At 33.0% G+C, this 16,166-nt stretch overlaps 2 protein-coding genes across 9 annotated transcripts; both read right to left on the reverse strand.

The window, feature by feature from the left end:
- Nucleotides 1–533: 533 nt before the first annotated feature.
- LOC115976468 lies at nucleotides 534–2,528 on the reverse strand. Of its 2 annotated transcripts, XM_031097763.1 has the most exons (2): nucleotides 2,380–2,526; nucleotides 534–1,863 (listed from the first exon to the last, which is right to left on the reverse strand). In XM_031097763.1, exon 2 carries the CDS (start codon nucleotides 1,767–1,769, stop codon nucleotides 1,176–1,178), a length of 594 nt encoding a protein of 197 aa, XP_030953623.1. In that variant the 5' UTR covers nucleotides 1,770–1,863; nucleotides 2,380–2,526; the 3' UTR covers nucleotides 534–1,175. The 2 variants fall into 2 exon arrangements, with proteins under 2 accessions (XP_030953623.1, XP_030953622.1); XM_031097762.1 differs by having other exon boundaries at nucleotides 534–2,528.
- Nucleotides 2,529–8,776: 6,248 nt separating this feature from the next.
- On the reverse strand, nucleotides 8,777–15,093 carry LOC115976469. 7 transcript variants are annotated; one of them, XM_031097766.1, is made up of 4 exons: nucleotides 13,398–15,093; nucleotides 11,736–12,002; nucleotides 9,183–9,252; nucleotides 8,778–9,092 (listed from the first exon to the last, which is right to left on the reverse strand). In XM_031097766.1, exon 1 carries the CDS (start codon nucleotides 14,833–14,835, stop codon nucleotides 13,690–13,692), a length of 1,146 nt encoding a protein of 381 aa, XP_030953626.1. In that variant the 5' UTR covers nucleotides 14,836–15,093; the 3' UTR covers nucleotides 8,778–9,092; nucleotides 9,183–9,252; nucleotides 11,736–12,002; nucleotides 13,398–13,689. The 7 variants fall into 7 exon arrangements, with proteins under 7 accessions (XP_030953625.1, XP_030953626.1, XP_030953628.1 ...); XM_031097765.1 differs by having other exon boundaries at nucleotides 8,777–9,252; XM_031097771.1 differs by lacking the exon at nucleotides 11,736–12,002 and having other exon boundaries at nucleotides 8,779–9,092.
- Between the last annotated feature and the right edge of the window lie 1,073 nt (nucleotides 15,094–16,166).

Genomic DNA, 16,166 nt, shown 5'->3' on the forward strand with positions numbered 1-16,166 from the left:
ACCTTGCATACCAAATTTCATGCAATTTCACCGCTAGTGCTTGGAAATTTCTACTTCTACCATTTTACTATTTGCTCATTTTACATTGGGACTTAGGGTCAGATTGGGAGTAGAGTAGAGGGTAGTCTCTTTGTTCAAGGAAGGGTATTCCTTCTATATTAGTTCCCTCCGCCTGAATGGAATTCAACCTTTCTTTTTTCTTAGGGCCATCAGATGCCGCAAACCTTAGTTTGCATAATCAAAAATTTGGGGGTGAGGGTTTCTTTGGACCATTAGATGCTGCAAGCTTTAATTCTATAAAATGATATATATAAATATTTATATATATATATATATATATATATGTTTCTCAATGTATTAGTTTACAAGTACAAGAGGACAAGGTTTCCAACGAAAACGACAGAGACAGCATATAATCTTTGCAGTTTAAGTTCCCTAGCAATCCCAGTTAACGGAGACAAGCTGAAATTAAGATATACAAGAATGAGATGCTTAACTAGTGGAGAAAGAAAACAGGGTAATGTGCCAAAAAAAAAAAAAAAAAAAACTTCATTACAGATCCGTCATAGAGCAAATAATCAATGTGTTTGAGAATACACCATAAATACATTTTTAGGCTATTACTCAGTGTTGGTTACCCATCAAACAATTTTTGCATGAAGTACTTGTTCTCTAGAATTAACTATATACATATTATACAGCAGCACAGTCCACCATTTATAAACAAACGATACATAAATAAGCCACACAATCATCTAAACACTATCCTGGAGCTGGGGGGAAAAGCTGATGCCTGAAAGAAAAAATAGTACAGAGGAAACTATATATACAATATAACGGGTAAATCATCAGCTCCTTCAAAAGCAATCAAGAAAGTCATACTCCTCAACTATGAAAAGCCTAACATGTATTGTAATTCTCCTCCTCTAACCATACACACTAATATTAGCTTTCTTCAAAATGTATCACCATCACTTCAGTCACCAAGTGACAAATCTCATTTCATGGCAAGCTAAACCACTCTGGTCTCCCCAGATTGTTCAGATCCAAAATAGAAAACACAAGGAGACTGTGGTTCCACTCCAACTTGCTTAACCACTATATTGTGAGCTCACACCAGTTGCCAGCATATTTACAAAGTTCAAGTCTTCTTCCCTCAGATTCAAGCCTCACAATCAATCACTGAATCCCTGAAATCCCATCTTACCCTGGTATGCCTCAATCACTGCAGGGACTTCTTCCATAAATGGAGTCAGAAACTTCTTCTCAAAGTCCTCCTTCCTGTGATTCAATTGCCAAACTAAATCTATATCTTTGCTAACCAGACCTTTAGACATCAAAACTTGCAGAACAGCACATCTGGGAATCATTCTCTTCTCCATACTTATCAGAAATAAATTTGGGCATCTAGCAACTTCCAATGACATCAGACCCCCCTTAGTCGTCAAGAAATCAAGCACATTCCGAATCTTCTTCTCTGAACAAATCATTAGCATTGGCTGTACTCTAAATGCCGTAAGAAAGTCATTTTCAGACCAACCAAAGCTCCTAAGAACCTCCTTTTTCTTTTCCCAATTCACTTTGCTTATTAGTGACATTGAACGGACACCCAAAATAAAGGAGCGCCTCATCGGGTCAAAACCCATTTCTTTAATTGCACATACAACCTCTTTGAACAAATCAATCCTCAACATAAGCGACTTAGGTTGCATCATCAAGAGCCCTGCAACATGTTTTTCTGGTACTCCATGAGCCCTCAGAGTGGACATATTTGGCACCAAAACCTTCTTAATGTTGCATCGAATCACAAGGGACGATTGCTTCAATGCATAGATAAGATTCTCATTGGTATGAATAATCCCCCTAAGAAAATTAATGGTGGGTATTATCTGTTTCTTCAAACTAGACAATAAAATGAATTTATTTGAACAGATAATCCTAGGTAAGTCAGGTCCTCTAAGACCCAAGGACGCAAAATAGTCCATCTTGGGTCTTATAGTTTTCTCTGGATGAGCTAAAATCAGAGGTGGGTGTTTAGAAATCAAGCTTGCAATGTCAGCTTTTGTAAACCCGTAAGTATTCAAAAGGTTTAGAAGTAAGTCTGGTTTATCAGTGTACTTAATATTGACAACCTTAGACGCTGAAGTAGCTTTTTCTAAGGACAACCCGCATGAGTTCATGAGGTAAGAGACTGTCAAAGATTGTTTCTCTGTGGAGTTTGAGACAGAACTGAGAAATGGCATTGTCTGGATATAACGAACATAACTGATTTTTGAATTAAAGACTCTATTTTGCATTAGTGTTTTGCATGTGAAATGAAACATCTTTCTAAGGAAAGACTGGTGGGTTTATAAATTGTAATAGAAAGAAACTACTTACCTGTGGTTTGAGAGGCTGAATTGGAGTTGAAGCTCTGAAAGAAAAACCCTAGAGAAGGAAAACGATTTGTTGGCTCACTGAGTCAATGTTGTGAGCGAGCAAAGATGGAGGAGTGATAACCACTGGCCCAGCTGGGTTGGATTTGGGACAATATCTGGTCCAACCCAATTAGTCAGGCCATCTCATGGAACTATGCACATTTGTTTGGATGAGTTTTTGGTCCACTTATTTTGTTTATTATTTTTAAAAAATAATAGTACATAGAAAAATATGAAACTTTTTAGGTCCGATTATTGGGTGCTCTTAGGGTATTTATTAATGGATCATTTTAAGAAAATTTTAATATTAATTTTAAGGAAAATATAAAAGCTATAAAAAAATCAATTGTTTTTTTTTTTTTTTTATAAAATATTTCTTAAATCAATACATTTAGGGCATCTATTAATTTTTCCCAACTTTTTTTTTTGTCTCATGTTTAGCAAAAAAAATATATATAATAAAAAAACTACCGAAAAGTACTGAATACCAAATAGACAATGAATACATCGCTTTAACAAGTACTGAAAAAATATAATGAGAATTTCAAACGTATCGTGAAAACAATTTGCTAAATCTACCTCGGTTGAGTGTTTAGGGTTTCATTTAGGGTTCCCTTTTTCATTTAAAACATACCATTAGCAAGGATACCAGTGGTTAGTAATAGTTCCGCCAGTAATTATTAATTGCTTAGAAAGAGAATAAATACATTTATCAGCTCATCATCTGTTTGCTTGTTCACACTTAGGCTAGGCACACACTAATTTGAAACATGGACTATGATGATATAGATTATGATGAAGGCTATAGCATGAAAGATATAGATGATAATTGGTCAAATAGTGATATGGATTATGAAACTGATTCTGACAGTGAAATTGATGATTATAATTATAATGGTAACACAAACAATTGGAGTAATTTAACAGGAGATAAAATCAACCGACAGACTAATTACAATGATAGTTTTTTGGATAAAATTAATAGAAAATTGGAATCCTTGGAAAATATTGACAGATTTGCTATATATACTAAAGTTGAAAAGAAAAATGATAGTTTTTTGGACCTCTATGAAAGAATGACAGCTTTAAATTCACATTTTGAAAAAGAAATAGAATTTGAACCCCATCAAAGATCATCTTTTACATAAACTATGACAGATAATTGGTATATAAATAGTAATTCAAAAGAAGTTATAGATAAGAATTTACAGATGTTAAAAGCAACTGATAGAAAAGTTGATCCAATTAAGGAAAGAGTAACACGTATAAAAGATAGAAGTATTATAGAAAGTGTCAGAAATATTATGAATATGACAGACAGTGGAAAAGATAGCTTAATAGATAATGATAATAATACTTTAACGAATTCAAAAATAACTGACAGAGCTATATTTATAACTTACAAAGACAAAGAAAATGACAGACTAAAAGAAACGGTGGAAAAGCAAAATAATAAAGAAATAATAAAAAAAGGAATGGTAGAAGAGATGAAAGAAATGTTTGAAAGACAGAATAGTGAAGATGTAGGGAAAGTGATAAAAGGACAAAGAGGCCTAATAGAGACAAATGATAGAAGAAGAACTGAAAGACATAAAGATGAAGGTGTTATACGTAGAAAGCTAGAAAAAGAAATAGGAAAAGATGATAGTCCTAGAAATAATGATGATAGCTTGAAAGAATTGTATGAAAGACAAAACAGTGAAATGGTACGTAAGATGTTAGATACAAAAGAGATAGAAAGAGATAGTGAAAAAGTAGTCAACAATGGTAGGAAAAATAATTATGGTAATTTAAAAGAAAAAGAAAATAGTGAAAGTGTAGTAAAAGTAAAAATGGAAGTAAAAGACAAAAAGAGTAATAGTTTTAAAGAAGAAATTGATGAGAGACTTAAAACAATTGACAGAACTGAAAACCACAGTTTAATAGAATTGGCTAAAAAGATAGAAATCTTAAATTTACCTTTAGAAACAGACAGATTAAGAGACATAACAGTTTTAAATACTACAGAGTTATCAAATAATGAGAAAACTGACAGAAATGTTAATAGTACTACTTGTCATAAATGCAAAAGATATGAACATACTAAAAAACAATGTGACAGACATAATAGAATTATTAAACAAATTAGTAAATTAGAATTTGAGAAAGATATTATAAATGAATTAATGGAAATATTTAATGTTAGTCAAAAAGAGATAGATCGAGTAAAGAAAGAGTTAAAATCAACCAATCCACTTAAAATTAAAAGAAAACAAAAAGACATAATAATAAAACTGATAGAAAATCTACCGAATCACCATAAAGACAAGAAAGAATATTTATTAAAATTGAAAGACTCTATAGAAATACCTATTGCTTGCATTAGGTGTAGGAAATATGGACACCATGTTACAGAATGCCGAAAGAAAGAGAAAGAAAAAGACAAGAAAGAAAAGGGTAAAATAAAACAAGAAATTAAAGAAGAAAATCCGACAGACATAAATGAACATAATATTGTAAAAGAATTTTCTAATTCCATGATAGACCCCTTTGATCCTCCTACAGATAAAGAAGTTATAGATATTAATGTTTCAAACAATAGTAATAAATTTGATAGACAGAATTTCTTAAGTTTAATTGACAGAGTAATTCTCCAAAAATGGCATACAGATATTACTAAACAGTTTTCTTTGACAGAAATTGCTTTGACAGATTCAGGTGCTGATATAGATTATATACAAGAAAGATTAATACCCTTAAAGTATTATGAAAAATCATCTGAAAGATTAATTCAGGCCAATGGAGAAAAACTAATAATTAATTATAAAATACCCATTATTCATATATGCCATGATAGAATATATTTTGAGACAGCCTTTGTTTTAATTAAAGACTTTCCTTCTAAAATTATTTTAAGAACTCCTTTTATGGCTTTAATTTATCCTTTTTTAATGACAGATAAAGGAATTAAAACTAATGTGTTAGGAAAAGATATATTCTTTAAATTCATTGTACCACCTGTCCTGAAAGAAATACACTCTCCCAAAGAGGTTACTATTTTAACAGATATCAACGAAAGAGGAATCTATAGAACTGAAAGAAGTTTGTCATCTTTAAAGACAGAAATGCTACTTGTTAATCAATTGATAGAAAATGACAAAAAGAATGATAAACAAGACAAAGAGACAGAGATACGTTCTTATTTTCCTATTGCTTTCTTACATAAAGTCCAATCTACAGAAGAACTCATAAAAGACGGAAATATGAATACAATCTTTTGTAATCAATGTGCATGGACTAATAGTATATGGATGGACAGATGGCAATTTGAGACTATTGCCCCCACACAAAATATAGATGGAACAATTATTACTTCTTTTAATAATAATGACAGACATACTGATAGACTGATAGAAGTACTAAATGACAAATGTACACTCTTTATAGCATTTTTAAATATTCATATAACAGATATTTTAATAAAAGAATCTTTGACAGACTCTTCTTTATTAAACATTAAAGAAAATATTAATTGTGGTAATCTCTTGAATAATGACAGATTTAATCTCCCTATAGACAAAATTAATCCCCTGATAGATTGTCCTATTAATAAAAGACTTTACAAAGAGATATATAATAGTACATGCATGGATAGAATCATACTAGATTTAAGAAACATTTTGAATCTCACTTACCTTGACAGATCCCATTGTATCTACTCTAATACTGTTGCTACTCAGCAAGAGCACAAAAGTGTACAAAGAAAAGTTTGTTTTATAAATGTTGTTTGTTTTATAAATATTTTTCTTATAAAATATTTCAAAAGAATTTCACAGAAAGACAGAGGGAAAAGAATTTCAAAAGAAGTTTTGACAGAAAATATTTGTTCCAAACATAATCCTTTTCCCAAAACCCAATTGCAGACTACCATGAGTAAAAGATTCTCTCAGACAGACAAGGGCAAGGCACCAGCGATGCAATCCAGAGGTTTCTGAAAGCCCTCAATCAAAATTTCGGATATGCATGAAGGTGTCTCGATAGAGACAATATCCCTTCAGGATACGTTGCTAGTAGAGGCAATGTATTCATGTGGTAATAAAAGTGTAATTTTGCAAAAAGTGCTCGACAGTAATCTTATGTTTCAAGATGGAGAATTTACAGACCTTCATTTTCATATTAAACTACTTCTTGATAATTTACAGGCAGCCTTCACCCTCAAACAGAAACCCTTATTCCAAATGACCCTTCAGGCTTTGGAATTACATCTTGTTAGCACCGGGGCATTTATTGAAGCACTCGGTTGTCAACTCCCTGGCAAGGAGGATGGAGATTCAAGCTCCACAAAGACAGAACTACAGTCTCTAAAAAGCTATCTTATGGGAACAAGCTTTTCAAAGCTCCACCCTAAGATTCAGCAAAAAATGAGACTTGCTATTAGAACCTTACCCCCTGAAATCCAACATAATATATTAACCCATAAAGTTATAACAAGTTCTTATGACAGATGGATGTATCTTTTTAAAGTATTAGTCTCTACAACATTTATCAGAACAGAAGACATGACAGGTGATATATGGTTATCTCATAAAGCTAAATGGTATGAAAGCTTTGGAAATTCAGACAGAGTTTATGAAAGAACAGGAGATATATTTAATCCCTACCCAGGATTACTTATCAACACAGAGACAGAAGATCCAGTAATCTGTGATCCCTTATGGTTATCTGAAATGCTAGAAGCAGGGTTTATTAGCAAATTAACCATTACTTCTACAAATCAGATCGGTTTATTTCCTAATGTCATTCGAGAAGCAACCGCACAGATTGGAGGACTTAATTATATGAAGATAGAAATCTGGAGTACTCTTCCAGTTTTGGACACTAGCTATTATATGGAAGCTCAGCCAGCACATATTTTAGTCCTTATCCATGATTGGTGTGGTATTCCTGAATATAACTGGTATACCGGAGATACTTATTTATCACTTGATGATCCAGGTGCCCTGGCTCAAGAATGGTCTAATTTCATGAGTAATAAGATTTATGAAGTACAGGAAGAATTAGACAGAGGTTTCCATTTATATGGCTACATCGACAGGATAGCTGTGTATGGCCCAAGACCTTCAGCAGGAAGGCTCATTGGGAAAAGAAGGATTGTTAAAGACCCCAGATTGATGACAGCCAAGGATCATGTTCCTGTTTTCCTTCATATTTCATACTGTACTCTATGTAATGATTATGTAGTACTCCATGAACATGAGCAGTATGAGGATAACTCTGATCCGCTAGATTATGATAACTACGCGGATACAGATTGATAGACAGATAGACAGGAGGCACAGACAGACAGAATACTCTTCTGACAGACAACGGCGACAGATTACTATTCACTAGCGACAAATCACTATTCACTGGAGACAGATCACTATTCACCGACATGCATGAATAGCTTCCAGACAGATCCATTACAGTCCAGACAAATGCAGACAGATCCAGAAAGATATTTTGACAGAATATTATTCACATGCAGATAGAATATTATTCACAATGTGTTATGAAGACAATTTGTTTAGACGCCTAATTTGTTATGTCAAATTATTGAATTAACAAAACCTTTGGTAACCATACTTACTACATTACAGAAAGCTTCCATAAACAAGAGTCATGATATACCTTAAAAAACCACATTTTGCCTAATATTATTCATTTTAGGAGATTTGTTTTTTTCTTATTATTAATCTTCTGAGGCACTAAAGACGTGTCCGTGCGCCAATTTTACTGTAGAATTGTGTGATATGTGTTGGAGATATTGTCCCCCACAAAAAAAAAGAGCAAAATTTTTTATTATAAGTTTAATTTTATAATTTCAACCATGAGGTTTTGGAGGAAATTATAAACTGTATTGTACATTTCAAAGACAGTATGAAAGACTGTCACAGTACAAAGAATTGAAATATCTTGTTAATAGTTTAACATAGTTTTAGGGTCGGATTGTGATTAGCTTATTTTATTGAAACTGAAAACTTTTTGTTGAAAATATTATAGCAAAATAAGCTAAAAGCTAGCTGTTTGTTTTTTTGTTGAAAGTACTATATAAAAAAAGCTAAAAGTGGTGAAAGTATTGTAGAAAAAAATTTGTGTAATTTTAACCCTATTTTAATGCTTGAATATGCAAAGTGACTTCCAAATATGAAAGACAAATATTTAACAACTTTTTTTTTTGTTTTTTGTCTTAACTATAAATTACTATCAAGTTTGTTATATCATAATTAAGATACATATTTCATGAAAGCCATCAATTAGAGTTACCAAAAAAGTACCATAATGTTAATGGTAATTATAATAACAAGTTTTTAGATTTGGACAAAAAAAATATCATAATATGAATGGTAATTATAACATTAGTAACAAAGGAAGTCCTACAATGGAAGAATCCCACATATTGATGTTGTGATATTGTTCTGAACCACTTTTATCTCAAATTCATCTAAAGAAGAGATCACATGTGCCATTTCATTGTAATAACTTCCCTCACTACTTTCACATGTGTCTCGTCTAGAAAGCTTTTGTCCAATATCATTGTCTTCATGTGCTCTAATAAAATTACGAAGAACCATTGTAGCAACAATAATGCGTTCTTGAATGCGCAAATCATAGTTGGGCATATCTCTCAAAATTCTCCATCTATTCCTCCAAACACTGACAAAACGAAGTGATGAATGGAAATAATTAAATTTCTCCTATGAATTTTGTGGTGTTCAACCTTGTTGAAAATCAGAGAGGTGGTACCTGTTCCCCTTAAATGGTGCAAGGAACCCTTTCTTCATAGGGTACCCTAAATCTACAAGATAGTATTTTCCTACAAATGAGAATGTTTATTACATTAACATTTTCAGTACATAACACATACTTTAATACATTAATTAAAATTCAATATTACAAACCAAGTTGAGGTTTTGGAAGTTGTCACTCTCATTATTGAGGCAACTTAAAAATATTATTGTGTCATGTACTGATCCTTCCCATCCAACACATGCAAAAGTGAATTTCATGTCAAAATCACAAGCACAAATGCAATTGATTGTTGGCTCCCCTTTCCTTTCTTTGTATGTATGTTGCTTATGAACTGGTAAGATCATGGGGACATGAACCCCATCAATCAAACTAATGCAATCCTAATCATTGCCATAAAAATACCATGTGAAATTTGCAATGTGTTTTCATCATAAAGATAAATTGAATAAAATTAAATCAAGATACTAAAATAACAAAATACCTTGAAATGTGGCCAATATCTATTAGAATTGAGAATATGTTGTGACATATTAAGAAATGCAGGATTAGCATGCTTGATAATATCTTGTGACATAACTTTGCCTAATGTAACTACCATTTTCATGTGTTGACTTATTGTCTCACCTCGACCGCTAAAATTTATCCTAAAACATTCTATTACACATGCCATGACCAAATACCACCAATATAATTGCCACAGTCTTTTCTAAGCGAACTCCTTTGCTATCCTCATATCCATATTGAGTACTCAATGTATTACACAATTTTCCAAAAACATGGTGTGATACTCTAAATACATTGCGACATTTCCGCTCATTCTCATGTAAAATATATTGTACCCATTCATACCCTGTTTATACATTTGTATGCATTGGTACTTTATTCATATATGTCTTCATGTAAACTATGACACTTGCATACCTAGCTAAATATGTTGCGTGTACAAGCTCATCACTTATTTCAAAACTCATTTCCCTGCATATATGTGGTAATATAAACCAAATTGTAAATATAAAAATTACTCAAGCAACAAAAGTTCATATTATTGTTAAAAGTCAGTAACACAGAACAGACTCAAAATATTTTCTACACTGTCAGTTCATATTTTCTACACCAAACTATGTTGTTTATTCAATACAAGTCAGTTCATATTTTCTACATATTATTATAAATGTTTTCTACACTGTTTATTCAAATCTGTCTCAAAACAGCATCTAGCTACCATCCTACTTGTTCTGCCATAGCATAAGCATATATGTTAATTAGAGACCCGAATAAATTTCAATACCACATGCATATATGTGATTCCAATTTTGAATTCCTATAATCATCAACAATCACCTAAAACACAAGAAAAATCCAAATATTTAACAATTGGGCTGTTCACATAAAACATAAAACATAAAACATAAGTAATACTAAAACATAAGTTCTTAACTCATTCCATAATTAAATAAAATATAAGTTCTTAACCCTACAACATGTTTTTAAGCAATACTAATAAAAGACAGACTGCACATACAGAAAATACACACACACACAGACTGCACCTCATAATTTTCTCCAAAGTATCAAAATCACAGACTACCCTTCATAATTTAATCCTCCATATTTCTCTAAATCCAACTACAATTCTCTATTTGCAAAAAGCCCCTTCCTAGCTATTATCTGTTGGAGAATCTTTCCTTCCTGTGATGACTAATGATTAAGCCTTTAGCTGCATGCTGCAAAATGAATCTTCAAATCCCCAGATTATCAATATCTGTCAATCCAAACTCAAATTCTTCAAGCTAGACAAGGCCATGAATGGATTTCATTTTAACCAGCAACCAAAACTCAAATCATTTGAACATAGCTGTGTTGCAGATGTACTTATTATATGATCTTTCATAAAGAGAGGGTACTCATACCCAACTAAATGCAATTGAGTCCTGCATTGCAGCAAAAGAATTTGATTGACCTATTGAGAAACATCTCTAACCGCCTCAAGTTCGAGCAAATCAACTAACCAAACAATAACAGAGCTTGATATATTTCTAGCATCTATCATGTTAGCACCCCATAACCACCCATCAAAGCCAATATCTGCCTTTGGCTTCTCAAATTAATGAGCCAAAATATATAGAAGCAAGAAACCATGTATAAAACTGAAGGCATCTAGAGGACACAAATTAGTGAAAAAAGAATGAACAAATTTTCATTGAATGTTTCATTTGCAGGTGTAACAACTAATAAATCAAAGAATAATGTTGGTCTTCTCTGTCAAGAATAAGCAAGAATCTATTTAAAACAAAAGATTCTAAAGGAAAATAAAGTCAATATTTGAGATTCATAATCTTTAACAAACTAATAAATCACAATATTCGAAATTCATAATTGTCAAAGTATACCCATCATAATCATCAAAGAATACCCAAAAAATTGATCTCTAATCTTTAAACATCAAAGTATACCCATCATAATCATCAAACAAACCCTAAAAATTCAGCCACACCCAACAAAAGGGAAAACACATTAATAAATATAAAAAATTTAAATACAACTCACTGACACATCGGCTGATCTCCCTCACAGTGGCAGCATCAATTTCTTTGTCTTTCTCGATCTCTCACAGCCTCTAATATCACCAGTAGGGGTTTGTCCAAATAAAGGAAGAAAAGAGTGGCAGACAGATGTGAAGCAGATATTTGGATTGTTGGTGGGTAGATGTAAAATTGAAGAGCATTGAAGATGAAGAAGTTGTGGCATTGATGAGGAGAGAGTCGGGCTGTGGAAATTGAAGAGCTGAGATCTTGCAAGATACACATTGCTGGGCTGAAGAGAAAGGGGAAAATTTAAAATATTACCATTGCTAAACGGTTCACATTGGGCAAATAAGCTGGCTTTTTTTTTACACGGTGAATGGGCCCTATGAACAGTGAAAAGGGACCCACTTGATGCTAAAAAATAAGTTAAACGCAGAATATGCTAGAGAAATCAGTAATGCCAAACGCACGCTTAATATGTGCTTTCTTTTTGGATAAGATGGCAAGCAGAAACTATATATAATAAAAGTATAAAGCTGTTGCAACTTAAAAATTACCCCTTTTTTGTGCATGCACGTCTATGTAGGACACATTTTTTTTATTGGTAAGTTCCACACACACCCAATGGCTGATGGGATTTGAATCCATGACCTCACTCTTTGTCTATCTCCTATAAAAGGAGAAGCCTAGAAGGAGCCAATTGAGCTAGAGCTCATCAATGTCTATGTACTACACAATTGTGTTTCACTCCCAAGAAAACAAATGAAAAACCAAGATATAAAGGCAGCACAAAAAGATCTCAAACTTTATTAGTATTTACTTGCTCCTTACATAATAAAAGGAAAAAATATTATCAGAAATGAGAGGCTACATGGACAGAGAGTGAGTTAAAAGAAATCCATCCAAGAAATGAGGCAACTAATTATCAATAGTACCAGTTAAACCAAAAATCATATGCTGAACACATGTAAGTTCCAAAATCAAGCATAAAGATCAATAGATTATGCATCATGTCCGTAAAGAACAAAAATTTTGGTTCTCCTCGTCAAAGTCAGTAATGGAAACACCATTGTAACTAGTAATTATGATATAATCTAAACACTACAGTGTATCTGTAAGCTCTTATATCAAATTAAGTAATTAACCAATTATTTTTCTGTCCTTTTTTTGGGGTGGTGGGTGGGAGTTTCCGCCAGGGGCGGGTGGGGAAGTGTTCTTTGGACCATCAGATGCTGCAAGCTTTAGTTTTAATAATTTATACATACATACATAGATGTTTGTAAATGTATTAGTTTATAAGTACAAGAGTAGAAACACAACAGGGCAAGGTTTCCCACGAAGATGACAGATAGAGCATATAATCTTTGCAGATTAAGTTCCTTGCAATCTCAGTTAACTGAGACAAGCTGAAATTAAGATATACGAGGAAGAAATGTTTAACCAATGGAGTGATTGTTCTCAAGAAAAAAACTATATACATATTATACCGTAGCATGGTCCACAATTCCTAAACAAATGATAAATAAAAAAGCCACACTATCATCTAAAGACTCTAAACACTATCCTGAAGCTTGATAAAAAAAATGCTAATGCATGAAAGAAAAATAGTACAAAGGAAACTATACCATATAACTGGTAAATCATCAGCTCATTCAAAAGCAATCAAGAAAGTTATAGTCCTCACCTATGAAAGGCCTAACATGTATTGTTGTTCTCTGCCACTAACCATACACCAACATTAACTTTCTTCAAAATCTATCACCATCATCACTGTCACCATGTGACAAGCCTTATTTCATGGCAAGCTAAACCAATCTGGTCTCACCATATTGTTGAAATCCAAAATAGAAAACACAAGGAGACTGTGGTTCCACTCCAACCTGCTTAACAACTATATTGTGAATTTGTGAGCCCACACCTGTTGCCAGCATGTTTACATAGTTCAGGGCTTCTTCCCTCAGATTCAAGCCTCACAATCAATCACTGAATCCCTGAAATCCCATCTTACCCCGGTATGCCTCAATCACTGCAGGGACTTCTTCCATAAATGGAGTCAGAAACTTCTTCTCAAAGTATTTCTTCCCATAATTCAAATTCCGAACTAAATCTATATCTTTGCTGATCAGACCTTTAGACATCAAAACTTGCAGAACTGCACATCTGGGACTCAGTCTCTTCTCCACACTCATCAGAAATAAATATGGGCATCTAGCAACATCCGATGGCATCAGACCTGCCTTAGTTGTCAAGAAAACCAGCATATTCCGAATTTTCTTCTCTGAACAAATCATTAGCCTTGGCTGTAATCTAAATGCAAAAAGAAAGTCATTTTCAGACCAACCAAAGCTCCTAAGAACCTCCTTTTTCTTTTCCCAAGTAACTTTGCTTATTACTGACATTGAACGGACAGCCAAAACAAACGAGCTTCTCATTGGGTCAAAGCCCATTTCTTTAATTGCACAAACAACCTCTTTGAACAAATCAGCCCTCAACTTAAGTGACCTAGGATGCATCATCAAGAGATTTGCAACATGTTTTTCTGGCACTCCATGAGCCCTCAGAGTGCATACATTTGGCTCCATAACATTCTTAATATTGGCTTGAAACGCATAATATTGCTTCAATGCAAAAATAAGGTTCTCATTGGTATGAACAACCCCCCTAAGAAAATTAACGGAGGGTATTATATGTTCCTTTAGACTACACAATAAAATGTATCTGTTTGAAGAGAGAATCATAGGTAGGTCAGTTCCTGTAATACCCAAGGACTCAAAATACTCAATCTTGGGTCTTATAGTTTTCTCTGGATGAGCTAAAATCAGAGGTGGGTGTTTAGAAATCAAGCTTGCAATGTGAGCTTTTTTAAAGCCATGAGTGCTCAAAAGCTTAAGAAGTAAGTCTGGCTGGGCTGTGCATTTAATGTTGACAACTTTAGAAGCTGAAATAGCTTGTTCTAAGGACAACCCACATGAGTTGATGAGGTAAGAGACTGTCAAAGGTTGTTTCTCTGTGGGGTTTGAAACAGAACTGAGAAATGGCATGGTATGGATACAACAAACATAACTGGTTTTTGAATTTACAATTCTATTTTGTATCAGCGTTTTGCATATGAAATGAAACATTTTTTTTTCTTTTCTGAGAAAAGATTTGCGGGTTTGTAAATTGTAGTAAAAGAAACTTACCTGTGGTTTGAGAGGCTGAATTGGTGTTGATTGAAGATCTGAGAGAAAAACCCTAGAGAGAGGAAAACTATTTGTTGGCTCACTCACTGACACTGAGTCATTGTTGCGATGCGAGCGAGCTATGGCAGAGAGGAGTGATGGTCAAGACAATTTGTAAGGGCAAATTTTGTTGCCTTCGTAAGTTTGATAATCAAATCCTTAAAAGCCCATACCTTTCCTCATATTATCCACTTTAGAAGTTTTTATTATTATTTTATTTTATTATTATCTTATATAATTTTTTAAGTTCTTGAGATCCTATTTTGACAATGTAAAATAATTTTATGATAAAATTGTGTGATATGTAGAGTAAATGATAATAATTTGATAGTTAAGTAAAGGGAAATTAAACCCTAACCGTATTTATTATTGAAAACATCAGAAAGTACAAGTTGAACTATAAGACTCTGGATAAAAAATAAGAAATTTCAACGTAATGATTCATATAAGTTTTTTTTGGAGGGGGGGTGTGTGGAAGTAAATACTAGTACATTCTAAAAGGCAATGTCATAGAACAACGAATTGAATTATCTTTTTAGTATGACATAATTTTGAAATTTAAATACAACTGAGTAGATACTTACTTCTATAGTTTCTCCAAAATAAAAAATAAAAACTCATATATGTTGATGCAATTAATCATATGGTGAGGCAATCCATTAAACACGTACAAACAAAGGGAAAAGTTGGAATGGTACTAATGTGATGCTAACCTTTTTTTTGAGAAGGTGTGATGCTAACCTAAATCACTATGTTGCTTTACTTAGGAAAGGATTATAAGGATCATAACCAATAACTGATTATGATTCTCGCTATACTTATGCTTGGTGGAAGTGGAACTTCCCTTATACAGAACGATTATTATTATTTTTTGACAAAGAAAAAAAGAAGAAGCTTTATTCGGGGTCTATTAATGCTGGGCGTTCCCTTGTTTTCTGCCATTTTCATCATTGCAATAATGCTGCTTGAATAGCAAGGATCATCATGAATACCGCAGATTCTTCTCTACTTTAGAGTGCTGATTGCAAAGTTTTGAAGTTTAGGGTGTACATTGCAAGTACCTAGGGTGGATAAATGCGATCAACCTCACTGGTTTTTATTGTTTTTTGACTTCAAAAACTTGGCCAAACACACTTTTTTTTTTATTTAATGGGGGCCACTGAGTTTTGAGTTAAAATTATGCTAAAACCAAACACCCTCTAATTAATTAAGTTTTCATTCTTTTTGTTGCT

The sequence above is a fragment of the Quercus lobata genome, chromosome 2, assembly GCF_001633185.2.
Source record: "Quercus lobata isolate SW786 chromosome 2, ValleyOak3.0 Primary Assembly, whole genome shotgun sequence".
Classification (NCBI taxonomy): domain Eukaryota; kingdom Viridiplantae; phylum Streptophyta; class Magnoliopsida; order Fagales; family Fagaceae; genus Quercus; species Quercus lobata.

Bases quoted from the DNA above. Each gene is read 5' to 3' on its own strand.
- LOC115976469 (XM_031097765.1), bottom strand. From the start codon at position 14,835: ATGTTTCATTTCATATGCAAAACGCTGATACAAAATAGAATTGTAAAT.
- LOC115976468 (XM_031097762.1), bottom strand. From the start codon at position 2,324: ATGTTTCATTTCACATGCAAAACACTAATGCAAAATAGAGTCTTTAAT.